Source organism: Schistocerca americana, chromosome X (genome assembly GCF_021461395.2).
Source record: "Schistocerca americana isolate TAMUIC-IGC-003095 chromosome X, iqSchAmer2.1, whole genome shotgun sequence".
Taxonomy (NCBI): domain Eukaryota; kingdom Metazoa; phylum Arthropoda; class Insecta; order Orthoptera; family Acrididae; genus Schistocerca; species Schistocerca americana.
Window position 1 is genome coordinate 466,190,352 of NC_060130.1, and position 20,016 is coordinate 466,210,367.

The window sequence follows — 20,016 nt, forward strand, 5'->3', positions numbered from 1 at the left end:
ACAGAACTCAGTGCTGTCTAACATTTGTGCGCCCCCAATTTGTAGATAAACGGTGTCTGCGTCTCCCCGACTGCGGGCAAACAGAATGTAGGTGCTGGCAGCACTTGTTCCCCGCGCGCCAGGCCACCCGAGCCAGTCAGGCGCTCAAAGTCCCAAGGTACCCGTAAACTGCACAAGTGTATGAGTACCACTTCATACTCTGAGGCTGAGGTTTCCATGGGTTCGGGGTCCTCAGCTTGCTCATTGACATCAGGAGGTGGTGGTGGTGGTGGTGGTTGTGGTGGTGGTGGTGGTGTTGGCTTGTTTACCCGCTCCTTGGCGCTGGCTGAAACTCGTGCTACTGCCGGTTCACACAATCTCCTCAATACTCGGCAATATTGCAGTTTTGGTAGTACTGTCACCTATCTGTTTTTAGTATTTAAGTACATGTTTGGCACTTAAGAGACTGCCACAAGTGTTCTGTTTGTTAATAGCTATAGATAGCACTTTGCTCTTATTTTGTTTTGTTGACCTTATTCACTTGTTAGGTATTTACTTTTCTTACTGCTGATTAGTATCTTGTGAATTTTAGTAGCACTGAAGAAAAGGAATAGAACTCATATGTTGATTCTATTAGCTCATATCACCTCTCAGATTACATTCTTTCCTGTTGGCAATGTGATAGCTGAATCATGCTTACTTCAGTTTTGCATAACTGTGTACTGTATTGTCTTGACTACATATCAAAACTTAACTGTTTCCATTATATATCAGTTCATTTATCTTGTAATGACATTAAATGCAGTGAAAGCAGTAAAGACCACTCAACAAATTTTCACTTGATTCTAGCAAAGTATATATATATATACACATATAAAACTGCAGAGTAACACTCCAGAAACAATAAATTATGTTACTTAACTGAAATTAATTTTTTTGTTAACATGGCTTCTGAAAATTTTCATTTTGGTTCCTGAAATCCAGATCAGTGAACATACCAATACCAGTGGTGCAGCACAGAGCTCTTTTTCCAGCATGAAGTACTATAAGTAGTTAATGTTGCAAAATGGTGACGTACTATCCAAAACTTCAACTCTTTTTCACTCTATGGACTGCTCTATGTAGTTAAACTGGCAGTAGGGGTTTAGTTTTTCACATGCTAATACTCTGTCTTTCACAGAGCTGTCTTGTGCAAATATCTGCTCTTAAAAACTTATTTACAATTTTTATTTGGTTTATTATTTCGTCAGTTCAACAAGATGTTTACTTATTGACAGAAATGCTTTGAATATCTCTTTACTCATTACAAAACATTATCAAACATGCTTGTATACTGTCAAATAATATTAAAATTTATTTATCATTCTTGATTTTAAAAAAAATTAATGGCCAATACTATAAAGTATTACTCACTGATAAAAAAAAAAGTGTCAAAAAATTTTAAATAAGTGTTCAGAAATTTAAGGGGTTATCATAGAGAAATTTTAATCAGAGCATTTGTAAATTCAGTCCAGTAAATTGACTTATGAAAGCCACATCACCTTAGTCTTAATTATACATTGTTGTTTATAATGTTAAGAGCATTATTCTGTCTTCCATGGGCTGCTTAATTATTCTCAAGCCTTTAAAGCAGTCTTTATTTCTGAATGTTGTGTTTGGCCTTGAGTTGGCACAATTCTTTCATTCTTTTTCCTTTTATATGTGGTTTTCTTTCCTTCTGCTCTGCCCCTTCTGATGTCTTGCCTTGTGAATGCCTTAATTGAACTTAAATTTTCCATTGCATGCAAGGTGAGCTTAACATTAACATTTTTTTAAAATAATGTAAACTGTGTAATTACTTTGGAATGTATCAATTCAGTGATCTGACAGTCCAGAAGTAAGGTTCATGGCTAATGTACCTTGCTGAGATAGCAACTTCATCTGGATACTACCTTGCCTTGGGACTTGATAATTTTATCAGTTTAACTGTGTAAAATCTTGAGGCACTGTTCTGGGCATGAAATCTGCACTTAAGAAACAAGTTAATAACAGGGAGAGATTTCTTAGGGCTTAAGTAGTTGTAAATTTATGATGTATTGCAATTATGATTCTACTCTCTCCATACTAACAGTTAATACTGAAACAATGTTAACAATTTAGCATCAGTATTTGATTTATTTGCACAATTGAGAGTTCACTCCATTTGTTTGGATAACAGTTTAACTGTTTGCAATGTTATGGTGATTAGAGAACCTTACTTTTTGGCTTCCACTTTGTCAAGTTTTTTTGTTGAACAAAGGGTGTAGTCATGAAATAAAAATATATCAAGTTATGGTTTTCTGCTGGGAAATGCAACTATTCTTGTAGTAGATCTGTTCTGCATGAAATGCATGAAAGTTTGTTCTTTGTAGTAATTAAATTTCTCTTAGTAAGAACCAGTGTGCTATGTAACTAAATACAAGACATATCTAAAGCAATAAATGTCATGCACTGTCCTTTCCCCTTTTATGAAATAATGTCTCATACATTTTAGGCTGACCACAAAATTCTTCAGTACTTCAACTATTCATTTCATAAGACATTACCTAAGTTCTGTTCTATGTTTAGCACTAACTATGTGCTGTCAAAGAGAAGTCAGATGCTTGCATTTAAAAAATCAATGGACTATCTGTGATTGAAAAACACACAAGGTTTTCTTCCACATGTTCTTTGGCTTCTTAATTTCAGTTATGAGACATATCCACTTGTTCATTCAGCACATTTTGTTCTAACAGTTAAACTGGATTTGACAAATTTGCATAAAATTGTTTCAATACCGATAGAAAAAAAAATATCATACTCTCATTTATTTCTCTGTGTAATTATATCTGTCTAGTCTTCCTCATTAACCTGTGTTGAAGCTAATGTCAGATCTTAATTTACTCATTAAACTTTAGTTGTAATAAGTATGTCATCATAGTGACATGCACAAATGTTGCTGTTGGTTGCTCTTCTGTATGCATGGGCACTCTGGTTGAACTATTGCATCTTTTCTTAAATGCACACCCTCAGTGCCCTGGTAAATATGAATTACTATAGATTATAGAAGTGGAACAGAAGTGATGTTTGTAATTTGCTAGGAATTAATGGGCTTAACAGTTCTGCAGAAGAGAGATTTATCTTACCTTGAAGCCCCCTCCCTCCCTCCCCCCCTCCATCCCTCCCCCCCTCCATCCCTCCCCCCCCCCTTCACACACACACACACACACACACACACACACACACACACACACACACACACACACAGAGAGAGAGAGAGAGAGAGAGAGAGAGAGAGAGAGAGAGAGAGAGAGAGAGAGAGCGGCGGCAGAGGGGGGATGACTGAGAGGGGTGAGGGGATCATTGACATATGCTACATCTGGCAGTAATACATTAAATAATGACAATGCACCCACTATGCATTGAACATCTAACATGCTATACTCTCGAGCAACATTCCAAAGAGGCATTTTTTTGTCTGGACAATATGAAATCCCTTACAGCAAGTGTATGGCAGTAATGGTGCACTTTTAAAGCCAGCCAAACTACTTGTAAAAGATGCCTTTTTATGTAACAATTAATTTAATTATAAAATATATAACAGTAACTTCAAATGACCAAAGAAATTGGTTCAGACAATGAAACGTCACAAATGTCATTAGGTGTAGCTATTAACAGACTGACTTCTTAATCAACTGAAGTTTTTTGTGCCAGTGTTCATATTCATTCCATTTTTGAAGGAAAGATCGTTTCTTGCTTACTGTGATTTGATTCTTCTTTTTTGTGTCTTTGGCAAAAAGAAAGTTATAAATATCCTTCTCAGCATCTTCTACAACACCATTTGAATTAAAATCATGTCCTTGAATTGTCACATTTCCCTAGTATTTCTTACAGTTTCTTATTGTTCAATTTATTCCTTTTCAGTTATTCCGTATGTGAGTTCATCTCACACCCAAAGGCTTTTTGTACAAGAAAGATATTTATTATAAAAAGGAAGCAATCATAATGTATTTGAGATTGAATGGATTGAGGTTAGGCATAACACTACTGAAAACAGTAGCATAAAAATTGATTGAAAACTGAGCTGACCACAGTTTGTTTTATTAATAATATACATTCCTTTTAGAGATGCAGTTCCTCACCTTCAGGTCCATGGCTTCATCATTATCTGGGTTGTTGTTTACGTAAGCAATGTTGTGGGCTTTTGACAGGATGCATTAATTACATGAAATATAATTGAAACAATCACTGTGAGTATGTAAACAATTAAATCAAAATTTGATTTAAATTATGTTTTCCATTACCTGATAAAACCAGACAGGCAATAACATCACTGCAGATGTCCACTTTACCAATACTTTTGAGTAAAAATTATAATGAGCTTGAATCGATAAGGTTTATGGGTGAAGAATGAATAAAAATAAAAAAATGCTAAGAAGAGAAACAAAGGTACAACACTCCTCTGACTGTCTCAGATTGCCTCACATGTAAGTTTAAATAAATAATTCATACAGACATGTTTTCATGAATATTGATACTTCACAAAAAAGAAGAAATAAAGTCCAATTAGAAGTAATGTTGGAACCTCATGACATGCGATAGAAAATGCAGCACCTTGTGTATGAATAACTGATAGCATCATCATGGTTAACAAGTTGTTTATTGTGGGAGGAAAAAAAGTAACCAGTAGAGGCTCTCACACTTACTTGAGCTTCTTCTCTATTTGCTATAGTATGCAACATGAGTGGATGTAGAGGCGTGAAGTTTCTGAATGGTGGCCACATAACATGTTGATCAATATCTACTGCAATTGGAACTTTATACCCTATACACCATGAGGTTACTGCAGATGCCATTCCAGATAGAGCTATATGTGGTTAAACACTGATTCCTTTTTTGCCCATTCTTGTGACCTGGTTGACGCTTTGAACAATTTAAATAAGAAATACATTACTTTTCTCACTTTTAAAGTGTTCCAAGTCAATTAACTACAGGAATGAAATAGCAACAGGTTGCATGCAAACACTTCTCATCCCCCCCTCCCCCCCCCCCCCCCCACCCAACCTAAATTTGGTTGAAATTGCACCAAGCATTCTTGAGTCATGCTTTTATGTGACCCCTTTTCATCTCAGCACTCAGCCATAGGGATGATACTGATGTCTTACTGTCACGGTAATTTTTCCAATGATACACTTACCATGTTAGACAGCAGTTGCTTCAGTTGTTAAAAAGATATAATGATGTGTCTTTGTTACACTTACATTCACACTCACAGTCACACACATAGGGGTGCATATTTATTGTGGGATGCCACCAATGAGCCTTGAAAATTATGAACTTGATACTAACATTGGTCATTATTGAATCTTTTACATGTCATGGCTTCTCATCTCCACACTCACACATGGGGCTGGTAGGGATATTTTGTTTGTTTATTTACACCTCAAGTTCTGTAAGATCAAATTGAAGAGCAAATCTCCAAGGTCATGTAACATTTCAGTACACGAGTGTGAAGATGGGGAGGACTAGTAGGGTAGGGGTGAGGGAATGTGTCATAGTATGGCCTGTGGCAGTGTGCAGGGATTTTGGGGGCAGGGAAGATGGACAAGATGGTGGGCTGCTAGGTGCAGCATTGGGAGGCTGTGCTGTGGGGCAAAGTGGAAAAGGAAAGAAGCAGAGGTAGATCGAAATGCAGTTTCATGAACTTTCACCACTTATTGCCCGAACTGCCCATTTCTGAGCCAAAAATATCCTTTTAGAATGGGAAGAGTTACCGCAAAATATAATACCATATGATATAGGAGAATGAAAATAAGCAAAGTAGACTTATTTTTGTGTTGAATGATCACTCACTTAAGATACCATTCTAATAGTAAAAATGGCAGCGTTAAGTCTTTGAACAATATCCTGAACGTGGGCTTTCCACAATGGTTTACTATCTATCTGAACACCTAGAAATTTGAATGGTACAGTTTCACTAATCATATTCCCATTCTGTGAAACTAAAACATCAGGTTTTGTTGAATAGAGTTAGAAACTGTAAAAACTGAGTCTTACTATGACTTAGCATTAGTTTATTTTCTACAAGCCATGAACTTAGTTCATGAACTGCACTATTTGAAACCGATCCAATGTTGCACACAACGTCCATTACTACCAAGCTAGTGTCATCAGCAAACAAAAATATTTTAGAGTTACTCATAATTCATTTCTGAGTTTTGCTGCCATGTCATCCCCTTTTCACCCCCATTCCTCCCCTGTGGGAGGTTTCTTGTTCTTCCACCCTTCCTGAAACCTTTGCAGGCTTGCGCACAACTACTCCCCAAAGTTTCATCACAATCAGATGAATGATATAGGAGCACATAGAAGACAAACAGGAATTGCGGCTGTTCATCTCTGGACATTAAGGCATGACTGTAACAGTGAGTTGTGATCTTGGCTGGAGTGGGTAGTGGGGCTACAGAAGGGATGTGGTGTGAAGATGGGGAGGTCTAGCAGGGTAGGGGTGAGGGAAGGTGTCATAGTACGGCCTGTGGCAGTGTGCAGGGATTTTGGGGGCGGGGAGGATGGACAAGATGGTGGGCTGCTAGGTGCAGCATTGGGAGGCTGTGCTGTGGGGCAAAGGGGAAAAGGAAAGAAGCAGAGGTAGAGAAACTATTATCCATGTGCACTTGGGTGGTAGAAGGTGTGGGTGAGTATGTGGGGTGGGAACAGGGAAGAGGAAGAGGCAGGTGAAGGACAGGGACTAGTGTTCTAATGTTGAGGTTGAGGACAGGTGGTGGACGGGGAGTGGGGGGGGGGGGGGGGGGGGGGGGGGGGGGAGTTACAGGAATAATGGATGTTGTGCTATCTGGAAAAGCTGGCAGCTGTGGAAAGAATCCAAATGGCACAGGTTCTGAAGTAGTTGCCGAGTCAAGCACATGGTATTGGGTGGCATACTCAGCTGTCTCTTAACCGTAGTTTGGTAGTGGCTATTCATGTGGACAGACAGCTTGTTGGTGCTCGTGCCCACATAGAATGCTGCATATTGGCTGCGGCTAAATTGGTAAAGCAAACTTGTGGTTTCACAGATGGCCCTCCGTTTAATTGATTAAGAGATGCCTGTGACAGGAATGGAGTAGGTGGTAGTGGGAGGATGTATCAGGTAGGTCTTGCATATAGGTCTCTTAAAGGTTTATGGGCCATGGGGCAAGGGGTTGGGTCCATGGGTGTAATAGGAATGGACAAGAATATTGCGTAGGTTGGGTGGGCAGTGGGATACCACTTTGGGAGGGTTGGAGAAGATAATTCTCATTACATGACATAAGAGGTACTTGAAACTCTGCCAGAAAATGTGATGTGGTTGCTCAAATCCTGTTCCCCACAGCGGGAAAATAAATGAGTGACTGTGCAGTAAAGTGTTCTATTTACGTGCTTAGATGCCTCATTTGATGAGAGAGTCATGTGCATATTGTAGAAGTCTTGATTTGAGGTCCAGTCCAGTACACAATTTTATGGTGTCAAGAAGTTAGGTTGCTATATATATTCCACTTTAGAGTGTAAGATACAGCCTGCGAACATTTGACTTCTTCAAAACTGAGAGAGCCACTTGCAGACCCCTACCTGCTTCAGTTTCTAAATAGTTGTTCATGGTGCTTTTTGCTGCTGACTGTTCTCTATGAGAAACTCAACTTGATGTTGACACACTGATGTACATAGTCCCTTATTGCTGACCTGTGGAACAACACAAGGTGCATGAAGATACTTCTAAATTTTACATAATTTTAACCTCACATAGTTTCATAAATTGCATATAGTTATTACTTGTGATGGTGGTAGGGATGGGCAACTCTAGGCCTTTTTAAAATTGGTATGTATTTGAAAGTAAAGACCATTTAAATGTTCCACATGATTTATTCTCTTCGTGAAACAGTCTCTGCTTTAACTTTCCTCTCCTTTATTAGTTTATGGTTGGTACACTAAACAAGATAATTCTTAGACAGGGTTAGTCCCATTGATTAATGCTATGAGAAGGAATTGCTCTCAAACCTCCCCCTCCCCCTCCCCCTCCACCCTCCCCCCTCCCCCCTCCCCCTTCTCTCACTCTCTCTCTCTCTCTCCTTCTCTCTCTCTCTCTCTCTCTCTCTGTGTGTGTGTGTGTGTGTGTTTGTGTGTGTGTGTGTGTGTGTGTGTGTGTGTGTGTGTGTGTTCCAAATAATCTTAATTATTTTCATTAAAATGTGCGGTTTTCGTGACTGTATAGAAAGGATTTGATTATGATGTAACTGTTATTTATCAGTCATTTTGTAAGAATTCCATAAAAATTTCGCTGTTTGCCCGTGGTCCCTACTGCTTATCCCCTGCTACTATTTAGTGGCTTTGAAATACTCATTTAAACTGTTGTGATATATAAATATCATTTTTTGTTGTTGTTCTTGCTTTGATGTCATGGCATTTGCTTCTTTTAGTGTAATGTAAGTTTGAGCTGTGCATTTAAAGCACAGTCTTACTCTGAATGATACCTCATGCATGCTACCATTCCACCTGTTTAAGACTTGTAGTAATATTCATAATGCTGTAATATTTTGTCTTTTTCATGTCAATATTTTGTAGTGAAATAAAATTCATTAATTTGATCAAACACTGCAAAGTTCCGTAAGTCTTGTTCAATAAATTATTCCCTGCTTTCTATTCCAGAATGACTAGTTCTGGATGCTAACATTAAAAAGGTACTCACTTGATTTTTTTTTCACCAACTGTGTTTTTCTACTGAGATTTTCTTCACTGAATGTTACAGCATCATGAATAAGAATGATTTAATCATGAGTTAAGTTCTGTTGGAAAACTGAAGTACTTTTATGCTTGTTTTTTAAAATAAATAAATAAATATATATATATATATTTATATATTTGTATGTATGTATGTTAACAAAAAGAGATATAAAATAGAAAGAAAAGCAAGTAAATTAAATTCAGAGTAAAATAAACCTTATTTTGTGAGTTTCTCTTTATGCATGTGTAATATTTAATGAATATTATTTTTACGATGTAACACATCACTGATACTAATATGCTGTCTTTCTCATTCCCTTTCCCAATTTCTTTTTCAACACTAAAATAGATAAACTTGACAGTTCATTTTCAAGATCAAGAAGTTCGAGCATGTCCAGCTTAGAAAATATAAGTTCTGAAGCAATACATTGTCTAGCATTTGCAGACTCGTACACAAAAAAGTCTGGTAAGTGACTTTACGTTGTTAACGTAGTTGTTAGTATAGTACACTGCTTCAGTTGAGAAATATCTTAATTTTTTTACATGTACAACAACAAATAATTACTGTTGATTTCTCAACAACAAAAAATGCTCTTAAAATTTTATGTAATAACTACTTTCTCAGTCAATGTTGCATTTTTAACTATCTCACTGTGTGATGAATTTTCATTTAAGTAACTGCTAAACTCATTCTGAACTGTATGTTTTAAGTGACTCTAAAATAATTACTGTTTTTGCTGATATTTTGTTCTTTATTTTGGTTATAACTGAATAACACTGAAAAAGTCTGGTTCTTTTCCTTTTATGATCACTTCTGTGTATTATGTTACTAACAACGTGAAAGGGAAAAACAGGGCAGTTGTTAGTTTTCAAGCGAGGAACTGGAGTATGCACTCGCGCAACATGATTGTCTGCACTGTCAGGAATCCAATCACATGCAAGCCATGTGCTGTCCCACAGATAACACTGCATTTCCCTGTCATCTGTTGAAATGCTGCACAATTTCATCATCTAAATGTAGGAAAATATGTTTTGGGAAACTGTGAAGATCTTTGCCAGGAAGTAAGCAAGTTGGAGAAAATCTGAAACTACATCCTCTCCTCATGGAAAGGAAAAAGGTGTAACCCAGTACATGAAAATGTTTACAAGGTTAATGAATACTTCAATACAGAATGCAGTAATTGTTCCTCATTCTATAGTGGGGAGACAAAGGAAGATGGACATATATATTTGTCATGACAGGTCTGCTAGAAACATCAGAGATTATATTGTGCCCGTGGACTCTTTTTCATAATTAGTCATATGGTTTGAATGGAATAAGTTTATTAACAGTTCCTGAAAATGTAATTAATTTTAAGCAAATTATTCCTGTACTATAGTAATTTTAGTAAAATTTACTCTTTTTACCAGCTGGCCATATAAACTACCATCAGTAAGCTTGACTCTGGTATGGAAACTAGCGATATAAAGGGTTAAGACACTGGGTTTGTATTCCAAAGTTTAAGTGGAGTACAGATGAAATTCACATTCACAAATTCTAGGATTTTATTTAGTTTACCAAGTCAGTCCATGTATGTATCTGAGAGCTTCCTGCAAGGAAGCTAAACCAATTCCTTTCCACAATCTGGACTACCTGAGCTAATTCTTCTTCTCTAATAATATGGTACTGAAGTCCTCTCAGAAATTCCAGCACCAGTTCAGATGTTGAGACATCAAATAAATTTCAAATAGAATAATTGTCATTCAGATAAAAGAAGTGAAGTAACAGGAAAACTTTATTATAATTACAATAAAAATAATTAAATCTGCTTCATTGTTAAGTCAATAGAAATCCAGTCCAACATGTGTTGGAGATTAAAAACTTCCTGAACCTCATTGTGACTCTTTTCTTTAAATCTATCCTAGCAAGTTTCACTGCAAGTCTTTTGTGCTGTTAAGACCATTACTTGAGGTCATCTTGGGAAGAATTGCAGTGTGAAGGAACTTAATGTTTCTAGAGGCTCTACATGGAGTAACCCAAGTTTTCATGTGCCCCAAATTTCACATTGAACGACTATGCATATTTTCATCAGGCTTGTGCCCATGTTTATCTCACAAGTTTGCATTTGATAGTAAAGTAGGTAGCCTTGGGTGGTGAGGGAAAAGAGGGGGGGGGGGGGAGGTGTGAATATTCAGGTTTAATTACTTTTTTCAGGAACTTGAGGTTTGTTCTTAGGTGCACAATCAAGGAATACTTGTAATTTTTCAGTTAAATAGCTGAATGCTAATTTTTTTTTATAGCAGAACACATTTATTAAAGTATGGACAGTTTGGTTGTGTGTCACAAGTGATGTTCCATATGAAAATTTTACTTTTCAGGTGCTTGCATTATATTTGTGTGAAGTCCATTGGTTCTCATTTGCAGCTGAATGATTTAGAATGGAGTAAAGGGGTCCACTATTGTTTGGAATTGTTAACAAGATAATTCAGAAGGGATTCATATAGTGTTAAAAATAATTACATAAACAAGGCACTATTATTCTCTATACAGGATTTGTAGTGGCAAATCTTTGATTTTGTTGTGCTTGTTCTTTTGGACTGATACAAGCGACATTGTTCTGGCTTGTACCTCTGGATAAAAACAAAGCTGCTGATAAATTTGGGTCAGAAGATGTGCTGATAACAGGAATGACATTTCTTCTACTGTTATGGGACTTGGACAGAAAATGAAGTTTGCCTTTGAAATCTTATTTAATTCCATCCCACCAACGCAACAGACTGAAGATACCCATTTGGTAAAACACCATGCCATGCTACATGAAGAAGGGCATCACTGTCTCCTACTCATCCTCATCAGAAAGGAATCATCGAGCCTTCAAAGCCTTTTTTAAGGTATCAAAGGCTTGATAATTGTATGGGTAGAGATCAGGACTGTAGGGCGAGTGTTCAAACATCTCCCACTTGAGGTGACACAACTTCTGCATTATGATATTTGTGATATGGGGATGTGTGTTATTGTTAATTGTGACCAGCACGGAACTTGGTCCACCATTCCACAGTGGTGGTTTTCAACAGACATTATGCCCCATAAATATACTTCATTATCTGCTGAATGTCTGCTGGTGTTTGTTCTTTGCCAGCCAAGAAAAGAATGACAACATGTAGATCCTGTTTGGATGCATTTGGTAACAATATTGCCATAGTTCACATTTACCTCATGCACGTCAGAAAGACACGAATGCCATACTAGTCCCTTACCAACATGTTGCTGCTTATATACCTTCATCAGAGTCATACTACATTGCATCTATGTTGTGGCAATATACTCAAATGGAAACTAGCACACTGGACTTCAAATGTGCATCTAGCCATCCTGATTTAGATCTTCTGTGATTTTCCTAAATTGCTTCAGGCAAATGCTGGGATGGTCCCTTTGAAATGGCATGGCCAATTTCCTTCCCTCATTCAGTGGGACCAATAACTTTGTGTTTTGGTCTCTTCCCCCAGATCAGCCAACCGTGTGTGTGTGTGTGTGTGTGTGTGTGTGTGTGTGTGTGTGTGTAAAAGGGGGGGGGGGCGCATGCGTACTGTTTATATTTTTTTGTCTTTGGTTGTATACAAGGATTTACCTTAATTTAACCCAAAAACTTGCTCATATTATGTGAGATTTTTTAATCTGTAAAAGGACGGATGGAAAGGGGAGGGGAGGTTAATTAAGTAATGTTTTTCTGCACATGTAGCTTTGAGTTTGCCACATAGGAAAGGTTGCTTTGAGTGAAATTCTTCATTGTGTCAGCTGTAATAGAGAAGCATTTTCCAGAATTTTCAGTAAAGTGATCAGGGAATAACAGGAGGCGTCAGGAATTTTGCAAAGGTACTACAGCATGTATTTGGGAGATGGTTAATTCTCAGAGATTTTTGTATGTCTATCTCATTACATTTGAGTAATTAATGTATTGGCATGTAGAATGTAAACTTCAGTTACTTTACGCTATGTCAGTTATACATTGAAGCGACAAAGAAACTGGTATAGGCATACGAATTCCAACACAAAGATACATAAATGGGCAGAATATGGCAATGCAGTCAGCAGTGTCTATATAAGACAACAAGTGGCTGGTGCAGTTGTTAGAGTGATTACTGCTGCTACAATGGCAGGTTATCAAGATTTAAGTGAGTTTAAATGTAGTGTTATAGCAGTGCACGAGTGGTGGGACACAGCATCTCACAGGTAGTGATGAATTGGGGATTATCCCATATGACCATTTCACAAGTGTACCAAGAATATCATGAGTCTGGTAAAACATCAATTCTCCAACATTTGGAGGGTATTTCCTGCCTATGAAGGCCTTTCTGAGACCTTCAGCGTACTGGATAAGGAAGTTCTTGTCACTGCAGGTACATCATCCTTGGGTGGTAGTCTATATGGGAGGGATTTTTCAGTGTGGAAGGGATGGCAGCTGTGAAAGTGTAGGTACTGTTGGTGGTTATTGGGTTTCATGTGGACAGAGATGTGGATGGAGCCATTGGAGAGGTGTTGGGTAGAGAAGGACCAGGTGAAGCGGTTGGGAGAAAATGTGTTAGATTGTGAAGGAATGTGGGTAAGGTGTCTTGGCAGACCAAGGTGCAAGACCAACCCAACCCAATCCAGCCACTCGGCACCTCCTTTTCCAGTCCTGTCACAGGCTTATCCTACCCATCAGGAGCTGGGCCACCTGTGAAAGCAGACATCATGTACCAACCGTGCTGCAAACGGTGCACAGCCTTTTATGTTGGTATGACTACCAATCAGTTGTCCACTAGGATGCATGGCCACCACCAAACAGTTGTCAAGATGAAAGTTGACCACCTGGTGGCACAAAATGCAACTGAGGACAACTTGTGCAGTTTCAGTGGCTGCTTCACAACCCCCAACCTGTCTGGATCCTTCCCTCCACCAGCAGTTTCTCAGAATTACACAGATGAGAGCTATCCTTACAGCACATTATCCAGTCCTGTGATCATCCTGACCCTAATCTCAGGTAATCCACTGTCCCTGCATGCTCCGCCCAGCAGTTTCCTCTTCTTCCATACAGTCACAACCCCCCCCCCCCCCCCCTTCCAATTTATATCTACTTCAGTATCTGCCACTTCCCACTGGCTGCTACAGTTGTGTCAAAACATATATCTGCCATCCATCCCTCCCTTCCTGCATTCCTAGCTGGCAAACTGACTGCCTCCCTCAGAGCTGCTACCGTCCCCCCGTCCCCAGCCACAATGCACAATGTCAACGTAGGGGCATATGTAAGCGCGCGCGGGTGCGGGTGCGGGTGTGCGGGTGCGGGTGCGGGTGCGGGTGCGGGTGCGTGGGTGTGGGTGCGTGGGTGTGGGTGTGTGTGGGTGTTTTTACTCTGACTCGTCAAAGGATAACTCTAAAAGCTTGCAAATTTTTTCCTTTCTTTTGCATGTGCCTATTGACAACTCAGTGCTTCTGGTTTTCAGTGAGTGGCCTCCTTTAATCCAACAGTATTTACATCAGAGGCGCCGACTTGAAAATACTTTTTGAGGGGCAAGAATAATTTTATTAGGTACTACATTTGACAGATAACTTTGCATTTCCATTTACACGTTCGACACTCCGAACCAGTCCTATTTGCAGATGACACCAGTGTATTGATTGAAGGTGGAAATAGAAAGGCTCGTAGGCTGTATGCTGAAGTCACAAATGTAAAGATTTTAGCGTGGTTTGTGAGGAATAGGCTACTGATTAACCCTTAAAAGAGAAAAAAGAGAAAAAAGAGAGAAAAAAAAGAAAAAAAATCGCCACTATACAATTCCACACACAGCAAAATTAAAAATCCATTAAAACCAAATATTTCTTTGGAAAACCAAATAATTTTGTGTCACTGAAACAAAATTGCTTTGTTTACTTACAAGACAATCTGAAATGGAATTCCCACATCACATTCTTATATTTTAAGCTATCTAAAATGACCTATGCAATGAGAATTATATGAAACAACACAAGTGCTGAAGAAGAGAGGTGTATTATGCACGCGTACTTTCCCTTTTGAGTTATGATATCATATTCTTAGGAAATTCCCCTCACAGCATAACAACTTTCGAGTTATGATATCATATTCTTAGGAAATTCCCCTCACAGCATAACAACTTTCAAGAAACAAAAAAAGATTGAGAGGATAATGAAAAATGCAAACATCTGAAACTCGTGCAAACTACAATTGGCTGGCGACTAGCCCCTACCCCTCCACTTGCTGAAACGTCAATCACAGTGTCATTTTAGTCGGAGTATAGGTCAGTAGTGGTACAAAAGAAATACATAAATAAAGTTGAAGAAACATACCTTAATTTTTGATGGCAAATGTACTCCTCAGATCATTCCTGTATCTGAACTTGTCACATATGGCATCAAGGTCGAGTTTCATTGAGTCATCTCTATGGGCGTTGAGAAGGGCAATGGCATTAAGACGATCCTGCCTCATTATAGAACGAAAATACGTTTTCACCCTCCACAGACAAGAAAACGATCGCTCAGCGGTGCAGGACGTTACTGGAATTGTCAGCACTACATGGATGAATTTCATGTATTTCACTATGTCATCCGACGAACTAATATTCGCAGAATCACTACTTTGTATAGTCTCATGAAACATGTTTCGGTGGAGAAGCAAGCATTCTTTGTCTATATCTGATTCATAGAAAGATAAAATGTCAAATGAATGTTTGTTATCACCAAGAAGAAATTGTTCACTTTGATTTACAAACATAATTATTGAGTTTTGAACTGTGATTCCAAGAAGCTGATGGATTTATCCATTGTTTCATAATACAATCTTCTATATCTGTCACATACTTCTCTGAATGTATCTATAGATGAATTGATGGAGTCATCGTATTTCTTAGGGACTTTTCTTCTATGGGGTAATTTTGGGGAATAAACATCCATATCTTGACATTTTGAAGTTACTTCACCCCAGAATGATTCAAAATTGTTTCTCATAAATTTAATAGAAGCTACAAGAGTGGAAATCATCTTATTGGCCTCCTCTAAGTGTAGGGATTTCCTCTGTAGTGCTATGTTTATGGTATCAATGTGACCAAAGAGTTTTACCAAAAGTGATGACATGAAAAAAAAATCATATTTCTGCGTATTAATCAAAAAGCCGTTTGGTTTGGCCCCAGTGTCTGAATTGTCATTTCTTCAAACATTTAGAAAAAATTCCTGAAGTTCTGTATAGTTGGACAAAACTGAAGACATTGCCAAGTATCTTACGGCCCACCTTGTAGGACAGAGTGGTTTCAAATTTGTAGAGGCATCTGCCTTCAGGTGAGCAAAAAGATCTAACCTTTTAGGTGAATCTCTCACAAAATGTATTGAGTCCTTCATAACATTTAATGCATTTTGACATTCTGGAACTGCTTTAACAGTGTCTTTTAGTGTTAGATTTGAACAGTGTGCAAGGCAGTGCACAAACATAGCTCTCTTCTCCATTACCATAAACCTTGCCTGGACACCATTATATAATCTGGCCATGTTAGCTGAACCATCAAAGCATTGGCCCCTACAATTAGATGTAGGCAAATCAAATCATCTCAAAATGTCAGTAATAATATCAAACAGAGCCTTAGCTGTGGTACTTTGTATTGAGTGTAGCCCTTTCTCCTATCTCTAGCAAAGCATCAACAAATCTTATACAGATACTAAATTGCTCTTTGGTGGCTATGTCTGTTGTTTCGTCTGCTACTATTGCAAAATACTCTGCACTCTTGATATCCTCCAATAATTTTCTAAGAAGTGTATGATTGAAAATGACCAAAATTTCGTTTTGCACATCATGGGATGTCCATTTGTAAGTTTCACGCTGTAGCCATATTAAAAGTAGCTGGTTATCTTCACATCAAAGGCATAATAAATTGTCAAATTTTTATGATTGAGAACTTCTTCACAAGGCATTCTTTTTGCTTGGCACTCAAAATACGCTTTTGACATATTTGGTTAACACCAGAAGTAGAGAAAATTATTTTGCGATGACAAGTTGATATTTTCTTTGGTGAGAACTGAACCCCTTAGTGTGTAAGGCTTGATTTGGCCTACATTGTTTGTCCAAGTATATGCAAACTAGTTGCATTTCTGTTATATGTTAAAGGTGGCTATATTTATATTAATATCTTCAAATATATATCTAAAAACAAAGATGATGTGACTTACCAAATGAAAGTGCTGGCAGGTCGACAGACACACAAACAAACACAAACATACACACAAAATTCAAGCTTTCGCAACAAACTGTTGCCTCATCAGGAAAGAGGGAAGGAGAGGGGAAGACGAAAGGAAGTGGGTTTTAAAGGAGAGGGTAAGGAGTCATTCCAATCCCGGGAGCGGAAAGACTTACCTTAGGGGGAAAAAAGGACAGGTATACACTCGCACACACGCACATATCCATCCACACATACAGACACAAGCAGACATATTTAAAGACCAATATGTCTGCTTGTGTCTGTATGTGTGGATGGATATGTGCGTGTGTGCGAGTGTATACCTGTCCTTTTTTCCCCCTAAGGTAAGTCTTTCCGCTCCCGGGATTGGAATGACTCCTTACCCTCTCCTTTAAAACCCACTTCCTTTCGTCTTCCCCTCTCCTTCCCTCTTTCCTGATGAGGCAACAGTTTGTTGCGAAAGCTTGAATTTTGTGTGTATGTTTGTGTTTGTTTGTGTGTCTGTCGACCTGCCAGCACTTTCATTTGGTAAGTCACATCATCTTTGTTTTTAGATATATATTTCCTACGTGGAATGTTTCCCTCTATTATAACCATATCTTCAAATATATTGTGGCAAGGTGTATAAAGGGAGAACGAATAAATTTCAACAAAGGAACTGAACGCCAGTTCTCATGTTGTCATAGGGAGACAAATCTTGAGCATGTGGATAAGCTGATGAAGTGCAGGATGCAATCCATCTTGGGTAAACATATACCCTTTTCTCATATATTCACAATAGGGAGTATCTTTTGTAATTATCAATTAGTATCATGAAGACAGATGGATGGAAAGGGCTAGGGGAAGGGGAGGTCTCCAAAAAAACTACTGCTCAGTTTGATAAAGTATATGTACAGTATGAATAAGTGTTTGAGACTCTACTCATTGACTAGAACTAGAAGAATCATGACACCGACATGTTCTATCAGTGTGTCTCCAATATTCTCATTAGGATAGTGAAAAGTAACTTTTTTGTGATTGATATGACAGATATCGAGACTCTTCTTAGTTGTCTTACTTCTTTGGAATTAATAATATTGGCAACAACAAATTTTTGACTGTAATTTAAGAAGTGAAGTTATGTTTTGGATGTATTTTATACCTTCTCTTGTTGTTCTTTCTTTCATCTCATTTTTTAAATTTATGTCATCTCTTTTTGTCACTCTTGAGGTTCATACTCCTGCTTCTTCTCCAACTTCCCTCACACAGCTAGCACTGTAGCTGCCATTTATACTTAGATTTTGTGAATAATACTGTCTGCATCACTTAATGTTGTTGTTAGAATTTATTAAATTTGTGACATGTCTCAAACCTATGCTAAAGTGGGCCATCAACTGCTAACTTTACTGAAACTTTTATAGAAATAGAAGAGCTAGTAGAGAGATGGTTGGAATTGCATTTGAAGTGGCAGCAATAGATACATGTGGACTTTATCTTTACTCATCAGGTTGGCATTATAATCAGCTATCATTTACCTTTGCAAAACTTTAGTTTTATACACATTTTAACATGATGCTGCGATTTAGATTAAAAGCCTAAAACAACTAGACTAATAAATTAGAATTTTGTGGTTAAGACGAGTCCTTGGTCTCAGAGGAGTTGTGCTTACTGTGCAGCCCAACTGGCTCTGCCAACATAAGGGATAGCCCATCTGATAGACGGAGAACACACCACCAGCAGTTTTTGATAAATTTTAAGAAACTCCAGTGAGGACTAAAATCTCTCTCTTCCTTTAACATTATCTCAGGATTACTGTTTTTATGTGTAAAAACTTCAATTTCCTCTAGTATGTTTAAGTTATATAGTTTTAGTGCTCTGTAGGACACTGCCATGCTTTCACTTGTCTGACTCAATCTGTGCTTTTGTGTTTTAAAGTGCCCTGTTAATGTGTCAGTGCTCCCTCCAAAGAAATTATTTCTAAAACTTGCCCTGAACTTCCTCCTGTTTTACCTTATATGAAATTTATCACTATCATTACAGGTTATTTAGTGGACTCTAGAGCCACCATATTTGTTATGTTTTTCCTCTAATTCATGATGTAACATATTTTCCAAGGCGATCTCTGGTTTGAAAATCTATGATGATACTAGCTTTCTTGAAGCTACAGTTAGTTTACAAAATGGGTACACTTTCCTACTGTGGGGGCAGTAGGGCACTGATGTATGCTATGCAGTTGGTGCCATGCTTAAGCACAGATTGTATTGCAACTGACACTGAACTTTGTTCCATGAGTTTTAGGTTATGGTGGTTAAATTTTTACATTTGTTAACTAGTAATGTACATGGTGTTTCAAAAATGACCAGTATATTTGAAACGGCAATAAAAACTAAACGAGCAGCGATAGAAATACACCGTTTGTTGCAATATGCTTGGGACAACAGTACATTTTCAGGCGGACAAACTTTCGAAATTACAGTAGTTACAATTTTCAACAATAGATGGTGCTGCAAGTGATGTGAAAGATATAGAAGACAACGCAGTCTGTGGATGCGCCATTCTGTACGTCGTCTTTCTGCTGTAAGCATGTGCTGTTCACAACGTGCAAGTGTGCTGTAGACAACATGGTTTATTCCTTAGAACAGAGGACTTTTCTGGTGTTGGAATTCCACCGCCTAGAACACAGTGTTGTTGCAACAAGTTGAAGTTTTCAACGGAGGTTTAATGTAACCAAAGGACCGAAAAGCGATACAATAAAGGATCTGTTTGAAAAATTTCAACGGACTGGGAACGTGACGGATGAACGTGCTGGAAAGGTAGGGCGACCGCGTACGCCAACCACAGAGGGCAACGTGCAGCTATTGCAGCAGGTGATCCAACAGCGGCCTCAGGTTTCCGCTCGCCGTGTTGCAGCTGCGGTCCAAATGACGCCAACGTCCACGTATCGTCTCATGCGCCAGAGTTTACACCTCTATCCATACAAAATTCAAACGCGGCAACCCCTCAGCGCCGCTACCATTGCTGCACGAGAGACATTTGCTAACGATATAGTGCACAGGATTGATGACGGCGATACGCATGTGGGCAGCATTTGGTTTACTGACGAAGCTTATTTTT

The 20,016-nt window shown here is 38.3% G+C and overlaps 1 protein-coding gene across 3 annotated transcripts in view; it reads left to right on the forward strand.

Annotated features, from left to right (window-relative positions):
• LOC124554816 (syntaxin-binding protein 5) overlaps nucleotides 1-20,016 on the forward strand; it is a 981,379-nt gene that overhangs the window by 824,470 nt on the left and 136,893 nt on the right. For 2 of the 3 annotated variants that reach the window (XM_047128475.1, XM_047128476.1), the window contains exon 15: nucleotides 9,077-9,193. In XM_047128475.1, coding sequence (XP_046984431.1) covers nucleotides 9,077-9,193 — 117 coding nt within the window. Of the gene's footprint in view, nucleotides 1-45; nucleotides 158-9,076; nucleotides 9,194-20,016 lie in introns of all 3 variants that reach the window. The other variant, XM_047128477.1, reaches the window with a different exon arrangement.